This window comes from Temnothorax curvispinosus, unplaced genomic scaffold (assembly GCF_003070985.1).
Source record: "Temnothorax curvispinosus isolate PA1 unplaced genomic scaffold, ASM307098v1 QBEX01011875.1, whole genome shotgun sequence".
NCBI classification, from domain to species: domain Eukaryota; kingdom Metazoa; phylum Arthropoda; class Insecta; order Hymenoptera; family Formicidae; genus Temnothorax; species Temnothorax curvispinosus.
In genome coordinates, this window is record NW_020221655.1 from 66,066 (window position 1) to 87,174 (window position 21,109).

At 39.3% G+C, this 21,109-nt stretch overlaps 3 protein-coding genes across 7 annotated transcripts in view; all 3 read left to right on the forward strand.

The window, feature by feature from the left end:
* The first annotated feature begins 6,290 nt into the window (after positions 1-6,290).
* On the forward strand, positions 6,291-11,548 carry LOC112461909 (neuroligin-4, Y-linked). Of its 3 annotated transcripts, XM_025027339.1 has the most exons (13): positions 6,291-7,407; positions 7,934-8,223; positions 8,299-8,428; positions 8,503-8,656; positions 8,755-8,932; positions 9,010-9,416; positions 9,551-9,741; positions 9,820-10,006; positions 10,085-10,190; positions 10,270-10,465; positions 10,546-10,661; positions 10,855-10,883; positions 11,088-11,223. In XM_025027339.1, exons 1-13 carry the CDS (start codon positions 7,129-7,131, stop codon positions 11,120-11,122), a joined length of 2,298 nt encoding a protein of 765 aa, XP_024883107.1. In that variant the 5' UTR covers positions 6,291-7,128; the 3' UTR covers positions 11,123-11,223. The 3 variants fall into 3 exon arrangements, with proteins under 3 accessions (XP_024883107.1, XP_024883108.1, XP_024883106.1); XM_025027340.1 differs by lacking the exon at positions 10,855-10,883 and having other exon boundaries at positions 10,546-10,671; positions 11,088-11,172; XM_025027338.1 differs by lacking the exon at positions 10,855-10,883 and having other exon boundaries at positions 7,129-7,407; positions 11,088-11,548.
* A 46-nt stretch (positions 11,549-11,594) lies between these two features.
* LOC112461910 (NF-X1-type zinc finger protein NFXL1) lies at positions 11,595-17,570 on the forward strand. 2 transcript variants are annotated; one of them, XM_025027342.1, is made up of 5 exons: positions 11,595-13,451; positions 13,924-14,196; positions 14,525-14,637; positions 14,731-16,414; positions 16,521-17,570. In XM_025027342.1, exons 2-5 carry the CDS (start codon positions 13,933-13,935, stop codon positions 16,968-16,970), a joined length of 2,511 nt encoding a protein of 836 aa, XP_024883110.1. In that variant the 5' UTR covers positions 11,595-13,451; positions 13,924-13,932; the 3' UTR covers positions 16,971-17,570. The 2 variants fall into 2 exon arrangements, with proteins under 2 accessions (XP_024883110.1, XP_024883109.1); XM_025027341.1 differs by having other exon boundaries at positions 11,595-13,357.
* Positions 17,571-19,048: 1,478 nt separating this feature from the next.
* Positions 19,049-21,109, forward strand: part of LOC112461914 (cullin-3-like) — a 10,150-nt gene continuing 8,089 nt past the window's right edge. Inside the window, exon 1 of one of the 2 annotated variants that reach the window (XM_025027348.1) lies at positions 19,049-20,327. In XM_025027348.1, the coding sequence (XP_024883116.1) occupies positions 20,268-20,327 (60 nt within the window). In that variant the 5' untranslated portion in view covers positions 19,049-20,267. The remainder of the gene's footprint in view (positions 20,328-21,109) is intronic. The other variant, XM_025027347.1, reaches the window with a different exon arrangement.

The following is a 21,109-nucleotide window of genomic DNA, read 5'->3' on the forward strand; positions in this document are numbered from 1 at the left end:
TGTCCGTGCTAAAGATTAAGTACGGTAAACTGGTTTATGTAAGTTTCAATATTGCGATATAAAATGCAAATTCTCGCGGGACTACATCAATGTGATGATAATAAAGAGGATACCACGAGCGAGGTGGTTTGATAGAAAAGCTATCCGATTTGTCAATTTCAAGCGACATATGTGTAACATTGACTTTAATCACTCGAGTTATTCTCAAACTGTGAGAAACTACTTTTTTAAATTAATTTTGTCTGCTTTACGTTATAAGCAACAATCATAAATAATCTCATTAAAGTAGTTACATTTTCCATAGTGCTTTATATAATTAAAAAAATAATATTTAAATGATATTTAACTACTTTTAATACTTATAGAAGAGTTATATACATATAGAAGTTTAATTTGAGAAGAAATAATATATTAAGAATAAAAAAATCAAAAGTAGAAAGTATAAAAGATGGTATTGAGGTACTACTTAAATATTAAAATAAATATTATTTAAATATTATTTTTTTAATTATTTTAATTTAAAGTAATAAATTTTAAAGTATTATGGAAATTTATGTATTTTAATACTTCCATCTTTTATAATACTTTTCACTTGTGATTTTATTCTTAATTATTTCTTTTCAAATTAAACTTCTGTATGTATATAATATTGATTTTGTAAATCTTTTATACATCACTCTCGCGATTTCCGTAGAATATTAATTAGTTGTTATTGTCTTATTTTACAACTCTGGCATTTAATAAATTTTATCTCATCCAATGAAGACGAGACTCCTTCGTCTAACTTGACGGTTCTAAAAGAGGATAAGCCGCCGTAATTAAAGCTATTTAACTCCTCCCGGCACTGTACTGACGTAGGAGCGAAGAACCTGGAACGGTAATAAATTCACCAATTACTATAAATTGAAGAACTTATGCGCGCGGGGGAGTTAGACGAGAGAAAGGGCGTTCGCTTTGTATCGTTACTGATGGCTTTCGAAGGCTTTCCTCGTAATACGCGTCTTTAAATACCAATCGATATTTTCACGACTCATCTTAGAATTTATTGAATTTTAAAATCTGATAGAAATTTTATCATGATAATCAACTAGACTTACGTGTTTGGAATATTTTCCTGGAAAATAAAATAGTTAATATCGGGCCTGTACGCGAATTAAATATGAGGTTAAATCAGGTCAAATATAATAAAAAGACCGAAAGGCTTCACAGAAATAATGATTATTTGCGTATTTTACTAAATACTTGATTATCGATTTGATTTAAACTGTGTTAATTAAAGCAATTAGGTTCGTTAATTATTAGTGCATTGATAAGATTAGAGTAGTAGCGAAGCTCCGCATAATTTTTGCGAGTTATCGTACAATTGTGAGATTCAAGTCCTTTTCATTAATATTCTTACACTTTCCTTATAAAATATTTACTCTAAACTAGGATTTGTAAACTCGATGCACTCAATACATCCTCCAAATTATTTATGAATTATTTCTAATTAGGTATATTATTAACTTATTATGTGCAGTCTATTAACTGATTATTATAGATAGGACATTACAAAAATTCGTGAGGCACTTGGCGAAATATATTATACTTTCTCACAAGTAACCATCTCTCGCAGAATTTACGGATGATTTTTCACGCTGAAAGTTTCTCCATTAATAACTCTTTTGCAGAATTTAATGCTTAACTCTCTGTGAAAATAGATTCTATTATATAAAACTTTATTTCCTATTTGAAAGAACCGACCTAAATTTTTTGCGCTGCGACGGTTACTCTATGTTATATGTAATTAACAGTCTTCCAACTTTTACAATAACTCTCTCGCGCTTTCTTACATTTCGCTCATTCGACACAAGTCACTCCACTGGCAAACGATTAATACTTAATTTAGCTGATAAAATCGTGAGTCATAAAGACGCGGTCGCGGCGTGTATGATTCATAGAGACGTTGCAGAAGCTCTCATTCTATATTTAAAATAAAACGAACAAAATAAATTAGCAATTTTATAAAATCCGCTTGACAGTTTGACGAGGTAAAGTCTGGGCAAAAAAAATGCGACATCGACGATCACCGTGATGAACCCTATGACAAATAAAATTATTCCAATCACGCGCATCCATCGCTGCTGATCAACGTGAGGGTCGTGAAATTTGCGGCGTTACTTACCAGGAACCTTATTCTCTTCAAACGAAAATACGCGAAGATAAAGTCAAGTCTATCACAGTATCGACTTCATGAATAATCAAAGTGAACAGGTGCTTGTAAAAATAGAGGATCCGAGGAATTTCCGAAGACTCTACTGCATTAACTATAAAGACATTAACTAAAATCCTATTTTATTTCCACGTAGATACAAAACGTTTTATGTAAATGACCAACCTACGTGCAATTGTCATCAATCATAAATAAAACAATTATTCTCGTAGCTTTACCAGCTTGATCCTTTTATTCTATTCCTGTCTTTTCCCTTGAAAGTAAAAATGTACCAATATTACAAAGAAAGCACTGTAATTTATAATTACTACAATAATTTTTTATTTTGAAATCTTGTGTTGGCCATCATCTTTAGCGCTGACAATGAGCGTGACTTTCTTCTGTGGACCTTAGACCTTACTTGCCTAATTTGCAAATTGACATTTACAAACGGAAAAATTAAATAATGTGGGAATGTTCAAAGTGTATACGAGTGAATGACGGAGTGAGTGAACGAGCGGAAGAGATCTGAAAGAATGTCGGAAGTTATTGAAGAATAATACGATTGTCGACGCGAGCGCGGCATATATGTCGAGCAAAGATTGAAATTTGCCGGAACAATAACAGTAAGCTGATTAAAAAATTGTAAGCGTGTGATAGAATATATCAGAGACGAGCTTAAGGACCGTGAGGACGAGAGAGTGTTGTCTGAGAAAACGAGCGATTCTTTGTCAAAATTGTGAGAACAAATAGATCGAGAGTCTTGTCTGCGAGGGAAAGTAAGGATATCTTCCTGTTATTTCTGACCTTAATATTTCACAATATTTCACAATAGTTATTTCACCATTGAATATACAGCGTTTTATGCGGTGCGTATACTTATTAACCCATCATCACGGCGGTCTCGATATCTAATCTCGTAACAGGTAAAACCATTGTTGTGATAAATGCGGAGATGCACGAGCCAACCGCTCGTTGCGGAACACATCCGTTCACGCGACGGCATTCTTTTACAAGGGCACGCATAGATTAAAATATGCGGTGCAAAGAGGAAGGACGGGGGATTATAAGCTAGGTCATCTGTTCCTCTATGATTTCCATTCATTTCCGCTATTTTATTTTGTATAGAAAAAAAGAGCAGGAACAATAAAATGTTCTCCATAAACATAGCAATCTATTTCTATCGCGTCTATAATCAAAACCATGAAGTCCAGTATGAAGAAGTTATAAAAAACGTATAACTTTTACGGATTAAAATATTTGAAGCCCTAAACGCGATGCGTTTATCGATATTGTTACATGCATTTATATATATTATTTACACCTGATTCTCAGAAAAAAGAATACGCGAAGTTGCAAAGGGTTTATTCGTGTTTTTATTCCAAGAAATTTAAGAAATTTGATTTACGTGAGTATTAATTTTATCAATTATTACAAAGACATATAATACTAAATATATGGTATACAATACATATAATATAAAGATATTAAATATAATTTAACGTATAGTATAAAAATATACGTAACTTTCAATAGTCTCTCTCTCTCTCTCTCTCTCTCTCTCTCTCTCTCTCTCTCTCTCTGCTTTAATTATTGCATTAATATTATTGATTTTTTGACTTTCTAATTAATTTATTTCAAGGGCTCTTTGTATACGAAGGCGCCCCAAACGCAATTTTTCCCTACAAGTAATTACTATTCACCCTACCCTTTCGTCTGCACCCTTGTTCTTCCGCGATCATGCACATCCGCTCGATCGCTCGTTTCGCAATGGGCCCCTGCTGTTGGGCGCGTGGGCGGCCCATTGCCGACCCATCGCGGCGACGTATGTGCACGCGACGACGTTATTACGGCTCAGTAAGGTCCGACCGCTGCTCTTCGCCTATCTGTCGCAGTCGGCGGACGGTATCCGCGAGCTATAACATTTTTCGCGTTGAGCCGGTGATGTTCGCGCGCAGGCGATCCTAATCTTCCCGCGACAAGATAGCGGGCAGGTGCGATTCGCAAACAAGTCGATCGAAGTATCGGCGCACGTCATCTGGTCCCCATAGCGACGGCTATTGCTGAAAGCTGCGGTCTCGACATTCGATTAAAACAGGAAGTGGCGCAAGTGGTCCGTAAGTCATCTCCTTCTCTGTGAAATTACGTTTCTACGCGCTACTGCGTGTCCTCGCGCATTTATACGCTTCGAAAAGGTTTTGAAAAGTAGATTGTTATTTGGAAATAAATTTATATTAGAATTAAAAGGATCTCGCTCGTGTGTCTCGACAAAGGAGAAACAAAGGCCAATAATTGAGCAAACGGTAAATGTCAAATTTAAAAGTTTATTTCCAACTCGTATATACGTATACTACGTCGGGACGTTTCAAACTACACAGAGTCTTCTTCAGCCGACAAACAATGTTAATCAATGTAAATAAATGTAACTTGTATTCATTTATTTAATCAACATTGTTTGTCGGTTCTGAAGAAGACTCGGTGTAGTTCGAAACGTCCCGACGCGACGTAGTATTAGTATTATTGAGATGGAAATAAACTTTTAAATTTATGTTATGTTATGACGGTTAACTTCCGAGATATCGTGGATCAAAGTTAAGTTGCCTAATTTGTCGACAGTGACTGCTCAGAAAATAATGAGACGCAATATTTGTTGCAAAGATTAATGCACACACAATTGCAGCCAAAAACTGGAATTTGCTTACACAACAAAAGATTGCAAAATTGCTCGAGAAATAGAAATAGAAACTTTTTGGCCTAAACAGAACATTTACGCATTGCATTGTAAGATGTGAGAGAGACTGTAAGCGCTAAATCAAATGTGATTTTCAAACACTACGTTGGGCGCATCCAAAGTTCGAAATTGATTTTAATGGTTTTTTGTTATAAAATAAACTCTTATTATTTTATTGATCTAAAAACGGTTTATGATAACATGAGTATATATATTTGTAATAAGTAAAAAATTAGCTCTAATCTGAAACTTTTTCTGCTCAAAAAAAGGATTTTCTGGGCATTCTTTTCGTTCCACGTTCGTCATTTAACACATTGAATTCGAATTAACGCGTAGTCAGCGATGTATAGATAAGCATTATTCATTGATTCGGTTTTTTGAAAAGCGAAATAAAATTTTATTGTGTTACGATAAAAAATAAAAAATATAATTAAGTCTTCTTAGCTTGGCTCAGAACCCCTATTATCTTTCATTTGATTTTTAATCCGTTGAGCCTTTGATCATGATATACATTTATTAAATAAAATTAAGTAGCATATTAAATTAACATGCTGAAAATGACATCGAGGATAAATAAGTTATCTATAATTGCACTAGCGGATCCTGTCGTCGATAATGGGGGGTGCTTCGGCAAAATTATTTGGTTTAATATTTTTTTTGTTAGTATCACGCTTAGCTTTTACTCCAGGATCAACGACGAGAACGTGGTGAAACTTATCTGATCCCATTTTTATAAAAAAAAAAAAAATGTATTTTTTCTTAGATTTTTGAAACAGATTTTTGAAAAACTGATTTTTTATTATTTCGAAGGAGATCTGCTCATGCCTAATTGTCCAGTGACAATCAATCAGTACTTCACAGTGACAATTGTACAGTATAATTAAGACTATTTATAGCGTTATAAATACAAGATGTTTTTTTCTTAAAATCTCTAACGCACGTTTCACACGTGTGTCAGAGTATATTTTTTGTTGGAGACCGAATGGTAAAACTCCACGCAAACAGTTTTCGAGAATTGCGGTAGATATAATATAAGAGAAGAGATTTGAGAGAAATAAGAGAAGTTAGAGGAGATAGTAGAATTGTACATTTCAACTAATTTGTGTTCTGTTTTAATTTTTATTTGAGATTTAGGAAAGGATCGAGGAGTACTACGCAAGAGATATATTCAATATTGAACTCTGAAAACTATAAAGTAAGATGGCGTTCAATTAAGTCGCGACAGAGCGAGAACCGCTTTATGTCTCAATAAGAAACGAACGTTGCTACGTATCATTCATCGAACGTATCTACTACGGAACGCTTATATGTAGGTATATATATACGTATATATATATATGTATATATATATATACATATAAAAATATTTGTACTTAACCGTGCATCTAAATCAATCGTCACGCAAGCCGAGTAGCCGATGTAACTTCAACGACGCCAGGTCTCGATGACGAAGCTATATCGCTTATTCTTATATCGCGTTTTAATTGCGTTATCTAGTTCTTGCGCGATCCCTTTCGCTTTCAAACTCCCCGTTTATCAGTCCCACCCCCACCTTTAGGCCTGCCGCGGCACCAATCGTGACATTTCGCATTATCGACGGGTGGAAGAGACGGCGAACGGGGAGAAGGGTAACCACGGAGGCGCGCGCGCGCGCGGCGAAGCCACCTGAAGTGCCACGCGAGTCATCGCGCCGCGAGCGTGAGTGCCGTGAGTAGCGTGACAGCCAGGGGGGTCTCGTGATAGGGTGTTGGCCATCTGTGTAGGGACGCTCTCATAAGTCATAAACGGAGTGAAACGAAGGCGAGCGAGGAGCGAGGGAACGTTTCGCAACAACGCTGACGACGCGCCGAGACGCGAGTGCTTCGCTCACGGGAACCGGGAACCCGCCTGCGAGGAACCCGCGCCGCCCGCGGGTTGACGCACACCTAACTTCAGCGGGGATCTCCACTGACGCGCCCCAATTACCGATTACGCGTCGATAATCGGCGTGGCGGCGCTTATCGGTCTACCTCTACCGTTCGGTCTCGTTCAGTGACAAACGGGCAAGTTCGTCACGCGGAGAACGAGGAACTTTCGCTTTCGTCCGTTCCTCGTTTGCCGCGAAGTTGGCGAGAGGAGAGCGCGCGCGCGCGAGTCTCTCGGGCCACACCTGCGCGCTCCTCGCGAGAGCTCGACTCTCGCGTGCGTGCTCTCGCGCGCGCGGAACATGGCCAGCGCGCGTGGAGGACGCGCGCACGGCGTCGTCGTCGGCGTCGTCCGCTGTTGCCTGTACCTGCTGCTCACGGGCGTCGTCGCGCTCGCCCAGGAGAACATTGCCCCTGGCAGCCGTTACTACAATCGCGACGGCGTGTACGTGCCGCCGCAAGACCCGAACGGCTACAAGACCTACGTCTACAAGGATAGAAGGTACGGCTATCAGCCCAGCTATTTGGAGCCCGGTTACAGAGGACCCACCAGAGCACCTGAAGATCGATTTCTTTACGGAGTAAGTGGCGTAATTCGTGCTATTGCAATCACAAACATATGACAATCGAGGTGTTCTTTTAGGATTTGCATGGAAGTACATTTTGTATACCAGATGAACATATTTAATTTACGCTAAAATTTTTTATTATAAACTGTAAATCTTGGAGGATACTTGATTGAAATTATTAAATGCTTAATATTTTATTATAATTTAGATCGTAAAAGTAATAATTTCCTGAAAATCATTATTTGTTGACCGTCATTTCCACCTTTGTTGCTTTTAAATTATATAGATTGTAAAATAATAAATCATTTACACTTGTCAATTATTGTATTATTAATTATGATTTGTTAAGTGTTTGTCTAAGTGTTTAAGCATTTTATATTTCAAATTTTAAATTAAACTTTTTGAAGTTTATTAGAAATGTAATTGCATAAGAATATTTCTCAAATAATGGCTATTTATTTATTTGTTATATTCTAAAATATATATAAGATTTGAATAAAAACATAAATTTAATAAACATTATGTTCTATTAAATCAGACTACGGAAAGGCTTCCGTTGCCAGGAATATTAGCTGGTTGGCGCGAAGATCTGCAAGGAAGAGAAAGACCAGATTCTAAAAATTTTAGAGATAGAGACATAATTGTGAATACAAATTATGGCCAAGTTCAAGGATTCAAAGTCCAGCTGTACGACGATCCGTATGCGAGGCATAGACCCTGGAATTTGGCAGTGGAAAGAGTAACAAAAATTGTTAATGTGTTTTTGGGTATTCCTTACGCTATGCCACCTACCAGAGAAGGTCGTTTCAAACCTCCCAGGGCTCACAGGTTAATACAAAATATTTCCTACTGTTTTTAATGCTTGGTAATATTACGTAAAACAACTTATTTATTTTTGTTTAGAGGGTGGCAACTTTTACAAGCTGTTGATTGGGGGCCAGCTTGTCCTCAGCCTAGCGAATATACTGGTACTACGAAAGGTGTGCGAGATGTTGATGAAGATTGCTTGTATCTAAACATATTTTCACCTTCTGTAAGTATGCTATATCCAGAGGAAATTAAATAAATGAGACGATTGAGTAACAAGATTATGTACTATGTATATAGATTGGCTATGGGTTAGCAAACAGATATCCAGTGATGTTATACATACATGGCGGCGAATTTAGTCATGGGGCGAGTAATTTGTTTCCAGCACATATACTAGCTGCCTTCTATGACGTTGTAGTAGTGTCTATTAATTATCGTCTTGGAGCTCTTGGTAAGTACATTGTTTGAAAAAGTATGTTCATGGAAAAGTTGTGCAATGTTGTACATGATTAACAAAAAATTAATCCTTGCCATTGTATTTTATAATAGGATTTTTGTCTACTGGAGATGAGAATAGCCCTGGAAACTATGGAATTCTTGATCAAGCTATGGCATTGCGATGGGTCCACGATAATATAGTTAGCTTTAATGGAGATCCTGAGGCTATCACGCTCTTTGGGCCAGGGGCTGGAGCAGCGAGTGCAGGATTATTAATGATTGCACCAAAGTAATTGAATTTTTGATATTTTTATATATTTTTTATCAAATTAATTATGTTAATTTATTTATTTTATCTTATTGTAGAACTCGGCACATAGTATCGAAAGTAATAGCGCAATCGGGTTCAGCTTTAGCTGACTGGGCGGTGATAATAGACAAGTACCGAGCACAAAATACATCCCGAGTGTATGCAGAAATGCTCGGTTGCAGTATAGAGAGCAGTTGGAAATTGGTACAGTGCCTAAAGGATGGACGTAGTTTCCTTGAATTAGGCAATTCTGAATTAAAACCACACGTCGGAATGTTCCCATGGGCACCTGTGCTGGATGTCAACTTCACGATACCTCGAGATGATTGGTATGAAGAATGGAGGTCGGCCGACTGGCGCTTTTTTGAGGAAACGCCAGAAGAGAGTATTAAAGCTCGCAAATATAAGAAAGATTTGGTTTACATGGCTGGTGTCACGACTCAGGAAGCAGCGTTTATTATAAGTATGTCATCTGTTGACTTCGATTTCGGTTTAACTGCGTTTTTTCTTGCTCAGAATTTTACTGTTTATTTTATTTAATTGCATATCGCAGCATATATATATTATCTTTCATAATTTTTATTTTAATTTTTACAGAAAATAATGTTACATTGGCAAGGAATCAATACATAATAACTCCTGAGGTATTTGATCAAAGGATTTGGGAGTTAGTTCTTCAGTATAACTATACCTTGAATCCTTATGGCATTTATGAGGCAATAAAATATATGTATACATATTGGCCGGATCCATTGAATGTCACGCACGTACGTGATCAGTATATAAATGTGAGTAGTGTGTGAAAGCGTCAAACTAAATGTCATGTATATACAATTATTGTCTTTAATTGTTATTAATATTTTCAGCTCTTATCAGACTTTCATTATGTTGCACCATATGATAAAATAGCAAAATTATTGGTGGAAAGACATGTACCAACATATCTCTATGTCTTAAATACCTCGATAGAAGCACTCTATTCGCCACAGTGGGCTCGGGTACCTCATGATACCGAACTTTTATGGCTAACAGGAGCACCCTTTATGGACGTTGGTATGTTTTTATATATCTTTAATTTAAATCGCATAGCATTTATACGACATAGCTATTAATATGACATCATTGATACAGAATTTTTCCCGCAAAAATGGAGATTGAGTCGAGATATGTGGACTGATAATGATCGTAATATGAGTCACTTCTTCATGAAGGCATACTCTAATTTTGCAAAATATGGGTATGTATCTAGTAATGCTGATTTATTTACTTGTATGATAAAATTCAAAAATACAACGACTTGTTCAATTTTATTCTAGAAATCCAACGCCTTCGCAAATCTTGGGATTGCATTTTGATCTGGCGCGTCATGGACAATTGCGATACCTTAATATCAATACGACATTCAACAGCACTATTGAAATAAACTATCGTCAAACCGAGAGCGCATTCTGGTCCATGTACTTGCCGACCGTTATTGGTTATCTTGTCCCTACATATCCTCCCGTTACAGAAGTAAGACATTGTAATATAATATACATGTTTCGTATATTCTTATTGAATTATATCAATTGTATTTACAATTTTTGTTGCAGTACTGGTGGGAACCTAAACAGCCACTGCAAATCGCATTTTGGTCCATGTCAACAGCGTGTCTGCTGCTACTGGTACTTTCTGTGGTGTGCTGTATGCTTTGGCGTAACGCCAAAAGGTAAGAAAAGGTAAACAGAACCAAATCCATGTGACTACAGCTTAATTCGGTGGCACCTGCTGTACCGAACGTTAGGAGCATGCAAAAACTGGTTCTGCTTTACAGTTTATTTTGGGATACGGTTTCTTTGTCTTTTCACATAACCATTTCTGAATATAAATTTCTAATTAACTCTATTCCTGCTTACAATTAGCAAAACAAAGGCAGCTAGGATACGTGCAGGTATTTATAGAAAATACTTTGTGGACAATTTTGCACAGTATGCCTTTCACATAATAATGCTTTATTAGTTGCACATAATTATAGAAAAAGTGGTCAAAGACCACTAAACTAAATGATAGAGTAAATGATTAAATTATTAACTTTTACTTAGATTTTATACATTTTTTTCTGTATATAATATTTTTTGTATTATTTTTTCCACAGACAATCTGATCACTACTATAGCGGAGACATCCTGATGGTACGAGACGATGAGCACTCCGAGGGAATCGAGAATTTAACACGATCATCTAAAGAAAATATATACGAATATCGTGATGTACCAGTAAAGACTAGAATGCCACGTCAAAACGAGACGAGATTACAAGAACGTTTAGCGCACAACAGAAAGTTCAGTTCTACACCTTCGTTACGTAGTAATTCTAACGTCTCGTTGAAAGATATGAGATCAGAAGGCTTCGTTACGAGCTCGCCTAATGGTCAGCCTAAGATGGCGAAAACAATGAGTCAATCTTCACTGCCGAAAGCTAAAAGCAAAACACTTTTAGTACAGGGTGTACCACAAACAGCTGTTTAATACTTAAGTTACCATTATACAAAAAAATCAACGATCTTTTTATATTTATTTTTTATACCTAGATTTTTAGATGCATTAATTGTTTTTAAAAGATGATGACATCTATTTGTTTTCAAAAAATGCCGTATAAATTATTAAATTAAAATTTTAAAAAGACAGTTTTGTCTATTACGCTTTCAAAAAAAATTTTTTTTTAAATAAGTAAGATTTATACATAGAGACAATAATTGAGACAACAAATTATAAATTAATATAATATTAATATTTGTAATTGTTTATCGTAAATAATGCGAAAATCTATTTGTTAACGATTATATTGACATACAATCTCTTTGAATTTTTAAATTGTTAAAGTTTTTAAATTGCTAACATTTTAACACAACGAAATATTTATACACATGAATGTATTTACAAATCAAAAGTTATTAGTCACATCTGCATTTTGATAGTGTAAACACACGACAATGCCATTTGCATGTAAGATCATTAAGTTAATGGATTTTAAATCTTAATACTTCTTGTTGTAAAATATTAGATTTTTCATAAATTACGCGACTATATAATAATAATAATACTTACAAGTGGCTACTTTATATCCGTCCATACGAGCAGAATAATTGTTATATAAATAAAAAAAAAAACATTTTATATATTTTATATGTATTATGTATATATATTATATATATGAATATATATATGTCGAATATTTTATATTGCTTTACAAAGCTGACACTCTCGTAGAACATAGGATCAAGTTGTGTAAGATAACTCGATATCTGTGCATGAAGAGGAAAAGTGCAAACGCAAAATAAGAGACATTTATTTCGATTTAGGTAGTTTACCTTTCTCAAAATGATTACGTACATGTAATTACAGCATATATGTTTTCGAATATTTTATTTTTAATATCATTAGATTTATTGTATCGGTGTAACGACATTTGTGTAAGCAGGTTTCAAATGCAACATTCCGTTGTTTAATTGTCCGATTTATTATATGTTAAATCGTTCGTTCGGTATGTATACCGATTAGACGTAGGCTGCATTCCGATATTTACTGTCAGCAATCAGTACTGAAAATCTATAGTATACATGACGTAAAAATTACAAAAATAGATTTTCAGTACTGACAGTGAATATCGGAATGCAGCCGTAGACTAAATGCCTCACTTGCTGCAAAATTCGAGTTATGTTTAAGCGCACAAATTTACTTCTCATGTTGCAGCTATACGTGTATACGTTTAATATTTTTGCATATCAAGCGTAGCTTTAGCGTTAACGATCTCATTGCTACCGGAGTTGTAATGTAAATGTAAGTCTGACACTTCTGAGATTAATGTTATACGCACATTCGAAATAACTTTCGGCGATTTGTCTATTTACAAATTGCGCAAACACGCACGTGTAAAGCAAGTGATTTGTAATAAGCACGTAAGAATAATGCCTTAAGATTTTATACAGAATCCTGTCAATAATTTCATATTGTAGATGATATAAAGTTATATTACAATATTTTGCACACACAATTGTTGTCATTAACAATGCCAATCCTCAGAATGTCTTCTCCCTGAAAGTTTTATTGTGGTTGATATAAAATTATAATATTTCACACATAGCTACTTACAGAACAAATTACGAGAATCTAAATTTTCTGAGGAAATTTTGAATTTGGCCGCAATTCTCCCTCTTGCTCGTCCTGTTTTCTTCTGGAGTAGAGTAAGTAGAGTAGGTCGAGTTCACATTCTAGTTTATATAATTCACTGGTTTGAACTAACAGTCATGGTGCACGAATATCTAGACGCGATCCGAAATCCAGACGCAGCTGGTCTTGCCGTCTTCCCTCGAAAAGTCGAAAACAATTCCCTTCCTGACGCTAAATGTGTATACGTGGTAAAATCGTATGTGTACAGTCTTAAACTATATCTCGAAGACAGTTTGATAGCTGGTGATCAATTATGATTAGCTAAAATCAAGAGAAACGAAGGAAAATCGGTAATTGCGGACCCAAGGCCACATTGCTCGTTATTTAATTGTTCTCTACTGTTGTCAGAAATCTGCAGCGACTTGCCGGTTAAATACCAGTTATTCCAGCGAAATGTCAGATTCAATGATAATTTTGCGATAAAACGAATCTAGTACAACTATATGTATATATTTTACAATTCTTAGTAATACTCTGTCATTTATAAGACAGATGCTTTGGTATTCAATCAATTGCAACAGAAACAATACTATGATTTCAGTATTGACTGCTGTGGATGAGATATGAACTATATATATATGCACACGCATGCATATTAGAATAGTTTGTTATATTCTGTTCTTTTTTTAAATAAAATTACACTAGAATTTGATTGAAAATTACTTGAATTAACGTAACTTGTACAGCGTGTTGTAGCGTTAATCAGTCTTTATATACTTTCAGTTTTTGAGTTCGTCACTAATTTGTAAAATGTACTTTTAGAGTATCAAGATGCAGAAATTTAAGAGGGCTCAAGCGCAGAATAAACTGTCTATCGAAAGGCACTTAGAAGCCAATGCGTCGTTGAATTCTTCTAGCGAAGAAGAGGATGAAACAAATGAGGAGGATGTCCAAAATGTAGTGGGCAAAGTATTGTTGGCGTACCAGGGACAGAGCACGGATGCGGAGAAAGTGATATCGTACCTGGTTAATTCCTTTCAGACCAGCAGCGCTGTTTGTTTGATATGTATATCTACTGTCAAGAAGATAGATCCAGTACGTTTAAATAACAGGATATAGTAACATCTTAAAATATGATGTTGCTATCTTCTTAATATCTTATTTGCGTTTACATACATGTTTAAGTATTGTGTGCAAGGCTAGATATTCTTTTACGTGAAAAATTTTCTTATATAATTAATATAAATTAAATATTCTCTGTCTAAATATTGATATAAGTATGAAGGAATTTTTAAATTTTATAAATACAATAAAAGTCTATATATGTGTCTTATTTTGCTGGTTTCATTGTTTGAAAGTTTCAGTAGCACCGAATGCACTAATGAAAGTAGTTTATTATCATTCCTCTATTCTTTCTGTACAGATATGGAACTGCGACAAATGCTATGCATTTCTACACATGTCTTGCATTCTGCACTGGATCAACGACAGTTTGAGCTTCAAACGAGCCAAAGGGATTCCCCCAATCTGGGCATGGTATATATATTTATTATTATTTCAAAACGGAGTTGCATGAAAATTGTGACAAAACTTCTGTTTAATATGCCAATAAAAATGCATATATTACAGTCCAAAATGCCGTATGGAATACGATCAGGATCAGATTCCAAGATCGTACAAATGCTTCTGTAAGAAGACTGTGGATCCCCCGCATCAACCCTGGGCTATTCCACATTCGTGCGGTGAAGCCTGCGGCAAACTTCTGCAACCAGAGTGCGGTCATAAATGCGTGTTGCTCTGCCATCCTGGTCCATGTCCGCCCTGCGCCAAGATGGTGTCGGTTAAATGTTACTGCGGCAAGCTACCAGCGCAACCGCGACGTTGCAATGCTAAAAACTGGAGCTGCGGGACTGTGTGCAACAAAAAATATGAATCTTGTGTACACAGTTGTAATAGCCTGTGTCACACTGGAGAATGTTCCCCCTGTGTAGAAATAGTATTACTGAAATGCCGTTGTAAGAGTAACGAGAAGATAGGGAAGTGCTACGAGGGCACGTGGATCTGCGAGAAACCTTGTAACAGGAGATTTTCTTGCAACGTACATAGCTGCGAAAGCACTTGTCATCTACCCGGCGATTGCGGCAACTGTCCCCTGGAAAAGAACAGATCCTGTCCCTGCGGAAAGAAACGATACGAAGTTTCTTGCAGGCGGCAGCAAGTGCCAACGTGCGGCGACACGTGCGGCAAGTTGCTGGATTGCGGGTCGCACTTCTGCAACATGAGATGCCATACCGATCGCTGTGGTCAGTGCTTGGAAGTCTTAACGAAAGCGTGCAGATGCGGCAACTACACGAAAGAGATCGCCTGCGCAAAGGAGTTCCACTGCAACAAGAAATGCATGCAAATGCGTTTATGCGGTAGACATTTGTGCAACAAGAAATGCTGTGACTGCATATCGAAGAATACGTCAAATGCGTGTGAGAAAACGTGCGAGAACACGCTCAACTGCCGCAAGCACAAATGCGCCGCGCCTTGCCACAGCGGCCCTTGCTATCCGTGCACCAGAACGGACGTCATACAATGTCGATGCGGCAGCAGCAAGATAACAGTGCCGTGCGGTACAAGAAAGAGAATCAAGCCCCCGCCGTGTAACAAATCCTGCAAGATTCCACCTATCTGCCATCACAGCAAGAGGGAAACGCACAAGTGTCATCAGGGCCCATGCCCGCCGTGTAAAAAGGTCTGCGGATTGACGCACAAGAGATGCGGTCACTCTTGCCCGGTCACTTGTCACACCAAGGTCTGGGTGAAGAGCAGAGCAAACGGAGTAAAGGCGCAGCCTGTTGGACCCTGGGATAAACCGAAGGACATTATGGAGCTGAAGACTTTACCGTGTCCACCGTGCGAGGTTTCCGTGCCTGTGACCTGTCTCGGTGGTCACGAGACACGCCCTTGGCCGTGTCACATGTCGAAACCGAGCTCCTGCGGCAGACTTTGCGGCCAATTACTGCCATGCCAGAATCACACCTGCGAGCTGATCTGTCACAAGCTACAAACTTCCGACGACGAATCCAACAGCGGTACTCCGTGCATGGAGTGCGAGAAGGAGTGCGATTTCGCACGACCGCCAGGTTGTACGCACACGTGCCCGCAACCTTGTCACCCAGCGCCATGTAAACCATGCAAGCAATTGGTGCGAGTCTCTTGTCATTGCGGTATTAGCACCTTATATCGGCATTGTGTAAACCTGACATCTGCAACGAGTAAGGAACGGGACGAGTTACTCAAATGTGGAAACCAATGTCCGAAAAATGTAATTACATTTATGTTCGGTGAAATACGTATAAATTTCTTTCTTTTCTTTTTTTTCTTTTCTTTCTTTTTTTTTAAATAAAATATAATCTGTTTCTTTATTTCAGTACCCATGCGGCCACCGTTGCGTCAACGATTGTCATCCAGGAGAATGTAAAGGTGGAGAGGGATGCGGCAAGAAAGTTAGATTATGGTGTAAGTGTAAACGGATCAAGAAGGACTTTCTTTGTTCGTTTCTTCAAAAGGAGCAGATCACCGTAGAGTGCGATAGTGTGTGCGAATTATTGAAGAATGAAAGAAAGGAAGCCCAGAAAGCTATGATAGCGAAGAAACTAGAAGAGGAGGAGCTGCGCAATCGGGAAGAGATTGAGAAGTTTGAGAAGAAGTTCAAGCCACGACGAAAAAGGAAGGACAAATACGAGAGCTTGAGACAGTCGCAAGAAAATGCAAGGAATAAGTATCGCAGCCTATGGATTTTAGCAATTGTCGTAAGCATTATGGGGATAATAATAGTGTATTTGACTGCTTCTGACTTAAATATATCTGTATTGAGTTGATTCTACAAACTGTGATTTGTGATCATCTATGATAATAATCATTAATAATTAAAAGATTTGTGATGTATTGACGCTTATACATATATTACTATAAGCATGATTCCATTTATCTAGTTTGTATTGCTAATAGGAGTAGTTGTGCAATTGTAACAGTCTTCATATATATATAATATATTTATAATCAGTGATAAAGGTAGTAATCGCTCAGAGGATTTTTTCAAGATTTGAAGATTTTTAGTCTTGGTGCTTTTATAATCTTATGATGTATTAAGATAAGATATGATAGAGACCAAAGTATTTTAATTAGAATTATTTTAATGCAATACAAATTGTATCTATTAAATGCTGATTTGACATTAAACATGTAACTTTCTAAATGTTCGATCATTGTCATTATATGCGGAAAAAATAGTATACATTGTATGGAAACATGAGGAATAGAATAATCAAAGTGAGAAGATTTCTTGCATTTTGAGGACAATTTAAACAATTTAAAAATTTGCATTTTTGTAAGAGGAAGATACAATAAACGTTTGTGAAACATCCCAAAAGTAATGCTCTGATAATAAAGTTAAAAATGGCAAGTAAGAAAAGTACAAACAATCATGTAATTAATATTCTTTACATTTCCCACGTTTCCTCCTTTCGGGCTCGAATCGAACCACGGACCTTTGAGTTACCAATCGCGCATGCGCAACGACGAAGCGTCATCCCACTAGATAGGCAAAGTAAAGGTAGAAATATATCATCTGCAGGTAGCTATTAAAACTGCCGAGAGAAATGGAAAAAAAAAAAAAAAAACAGAAGTTTATAGAAGCACAGAAACGCTAGAGAGCGATGTTCGTACGAACAGAGATTGAGGTACATTAAGAAAAATCAGAGCTCGAGGAATGTGCTAAAATAATTCTGGATAAATTGAAAGAAATCAACAAAGCGCTCTAGTAGAGCGGGAATCTTTAAGAGATGAACTGAACGAACTGCAGGCGAGCGAGGACAAGCTGAAGGCGGTGAAGATCAACCTGGATCAGAAATTGCACGAAAGTAAAAAGCTGTTAAAGGAGCTCCAGCAAAAATAATTTCCGAACATAATAAAAGAAAATCCAACATTAAGTGACTCCAGAGCTTAGTGGGGAATCTCACGTAATTTAAAATTGGATTTTCTTTTATTATGTTGCTTTTATTATGTTAATTGTACGCTCGCGAGAAAGTATAGCGTTGCTGTCAAGAGTATCAAGGGTGATGCGACCGGGTTGTCATACGGAAGGCGGGACGCGGGACCGCCACAGCAGCGTTCTGCCAGGCCCTGCAGACCAGCTAGTTGAATATACAACCCGAAGTTTCAATATTAAAAAAAAAAAAAGCAGAAAGATGAATCTAAAATATATTTAAAAAACAGCATAAATATAGAAAAATAACGTATCTTTCACGAATTAAAATAGCTGAGTTTTTTTTGTGTTCGAAACAAGACATGCTATAATTTAGATTTTGGAACCTAGAAAGAGGGCTTTATTTTTTGTTTTAGACGAATTTTTTGTGCTTCCTTCGCCTTTTTTGTCTTAATTTTCTCCCATTTTTGTCTTAATTTTGTCTTATTTTTCATCTTAATTTCAAAAAGTGCAAACACGTAACGCGGCAACAAAAAAGCGAGAAAAGGAGAAAATGAAAGAAACGGAGTAGAAAGTGCAAACGAATGGAGTTCACCTCTGTTCTGTTCTTTTTAGCCGAACTTCTTGTACGGTTCATCTTTTCTCTTCTTCTTTCCATCGTGAAAAGAAAAAGAGGAGAAAGATGAACCGTGCAAAGAAGCAGTGTTTATTGTTCTACTGTGTTTAATTTGACAAATTTTGAACAGTAGAACGCTAAACACCGAAAACAAGTGAACTGATTTTCAGATTTTCAAAATTTGGAACACAATAAAAAATTGCGCTCAGCGTGCAGGCAGCGCCGCACTGCTTTTTTCCAGTAGAAAACGCCGCTCTCCGTCATTATCGACCGACGGTCGAAGCGGAAGTAGCGGCGCGTGGTGCGCGGGCGCGCCGCTAGGACGGCGGCACGGTCGCGCGAGGGGCCCAGTCGATGTCCGCCGGATGATTCGCGACTCGCGACGGCGACGGCGATCCTAGATCCTACGAGAGACGTAGAGAACGCTACGCACGCAGTGCCCGTTGGTGGTCGTGATTCATGTGTCGCGGGCATCGTTCGTCGCTTGCGAATAGTGGCGGATACCCGGTGCTGCTGACAGCGGGACGGTGTTGCAGGAGCGCAACGACGAAGAGGACCCGCTTCGCCGCGTCACGTCGTCGCCGCGGCTGCTCCGTTCTCCGTTTCTGCCGTGCTGCTGCTGCTGCCGCTGCTCCACAATTATGTCACGAGGACGACCGCGCTCGCGCCCGCGGCCACCTCATTGAATTCGGTGCGCGATCCGTCCATCGTCGTCGGCAGCGGAACGGAGCACGATTCTCGCGTGGCGGAGCCGGAAAACGGGAAGGCGGAACGCAGCGATCGGCCGCCAGGCGCCACGGCTCGTTGATATTTCCCTCACGACCGTGACTCGCTCGACTCCATCGCACGTCGTGTACTCGTGTCTGCCCGTCTCTCTCTCTCGCTCGTTTCTTCTCGTCTCTTCTCTTCTCGTCTCTTCTCGTCTCCTTCCCCCTCTCTCATTATTCCTCTTGCTCCCTCTCGCGCTTGCGAGCCGCGCTCTCTCTTGCTCTCTCTCTCTCTCTCTCTCTCTTTCTTTCTCCTCGTCGCTCGCTCTTCCTAGTTCCCTTCATCGTCGAAAGCGCGCACCTTTATCCCTCACAGTCCCTCAGAGTTCAGAAGAGAGTTTCGTCCGCCGGGCTGGAAGGATAGCGCTCGCCTACGGGAGAGGCGTCGTTAAATGTGCTCGGGCGCGGGGCGCAGGAGGAAAAAGGGACTACCCGACAACCGTCTAAACGTCGGTCCTCACCACGTTGCCGTCCAGTGACTCGCCGCGCGTGTGCGTGTACCCGCCGCCACCGTCTTTCCGCGAGCGATCATCGGCTGTTCCCGATACGTAAATGGGTTTCGCCCGCCGCTTCGTTTAGAGAAAGAGAGAGAGAGAGAGTCTCGCAGCTTTGCAAGCCCGCGACAGCGTTTGTGTGCGTGCGTGCGTGCGGCAGTGGTGGTGTTGCGCGTCCGCGTTTGTGTGCCCCGCGCGTCGATGTGCACGCGGCGTCGCGCGCTCGCCGAGGCAGCCTTCACGTCGGAACGGCATTTCTGAGGTGGCGAGGTAACCCCCCTTCGACGCGAACCCCGAGACCCGACAAACCCGACATGATGAAGAGCAGTGCTCTGATGAAGAAGGAGAGCAAGATGCGCATACGTGCTTTCCCGGTGAGTAATTTCCTCGCGGCTCGCGACGCCTGGCAGAAGGGGTCGAAGGGGAGAGGGGAGGGAGGGAGCGAGTCGCTCTCGTCCTCTCCGCTCCCTCCCCCCTCCTCGCGTCCACCCTCTGCGCGCCGTGTTCTTTCGCGTTCACGCGCGCGCGCGCGCGCGCGCGCGACCAGGCTTATTTATTTACTTGTTATTTGTTTTCCTTTTGCGCCCTTGTGTCCGTCGCATCACGGCCAGGAGTGCACCCGACGCCTATAAACAGCATCCCATAACCTACCTCGACGCGACGCGACGCGACATGACACGACGCGGACATGGCACGGCGTGTTGTGCCGGTCGTAAACAATCCCGCACCTCCGGACTGCTCCGGACTCGCGCGCCAATTAGAGTCCGCCGAGTCCGAGGATCGAGCTCCGTTGGCGGCGTCGCAACGGGCTCGCTTGCGGAGGCACGCGTGCATCCGCGTGGCGGATCGAGGAGGATTGTCGTACCGTCGAGAAATCGCCCGTTCTATTTAGCTGAACTTCTCGTACGTTCATATTTTTCTCGGTTTTTCTCGTCAACGTGAAAAGAAACCGAGGAAAGATGAACCGCGCGAGAAGCTCGGCTGAAAAGAAGTCCTTGCGACACGATACCAGCACGCGTCTGCCAAATCGCGCTTATCTGCGTAGTGCAATCTTGCGTTACACGCTGATCTCCGTACCCTTTTTGCACTCTTGCACTTGAACGTCTCGGTGACTTCTCTCTCTCTCTCTCTCTCTCTCTCTCTCTCTCTCTCTCTC

Excerpts from the sequence above, each read along its gene's own strand:
- LOC112461909 (XM_025027338.1), top strand. The coding sequence starts at position 7,129 with ATGGCCAGCGCGCGTGGAGGACGCGCGCACGGCGTCGTCGTCGGCGTC. Across the intron at positions 7,408-7,933 it reads AAGATCGATTTCTTTACGGA|ACTACGGAAAGGCTTCCGTT; the intron begins GTAAGTGGCGTA and ends CTATTAAATCAG. Across the intron at positions 8,657-8,754 it reads TTATCGTCTTGGAGCTCTTG|GATTTTTGTCTACTGGAGAT; the intron begins GTAAGTACATTG and ends ATTTTATAATAG.
- LOC112461910 (XM_025027341.1), top strand. The coding sequence starts at position 13,337 with ATGTGTATACGTGGTAAAATC. Across the intron at positions 14,197-14,524 it reads CTGTCAAGAAGATAGATCCA|ATATGGAACTGCGACAAATG; the intron begins GTACGTTTAAAT and ends CTTTCTGTACAG. Across the intron at positions 16,415-16,520 it reads GAAACCAATGTCCGAAAAAT|TACCCATGCGGCCACCGTTG; the intron begins GTAATTACATTT and ends TCTTTATTTCAG.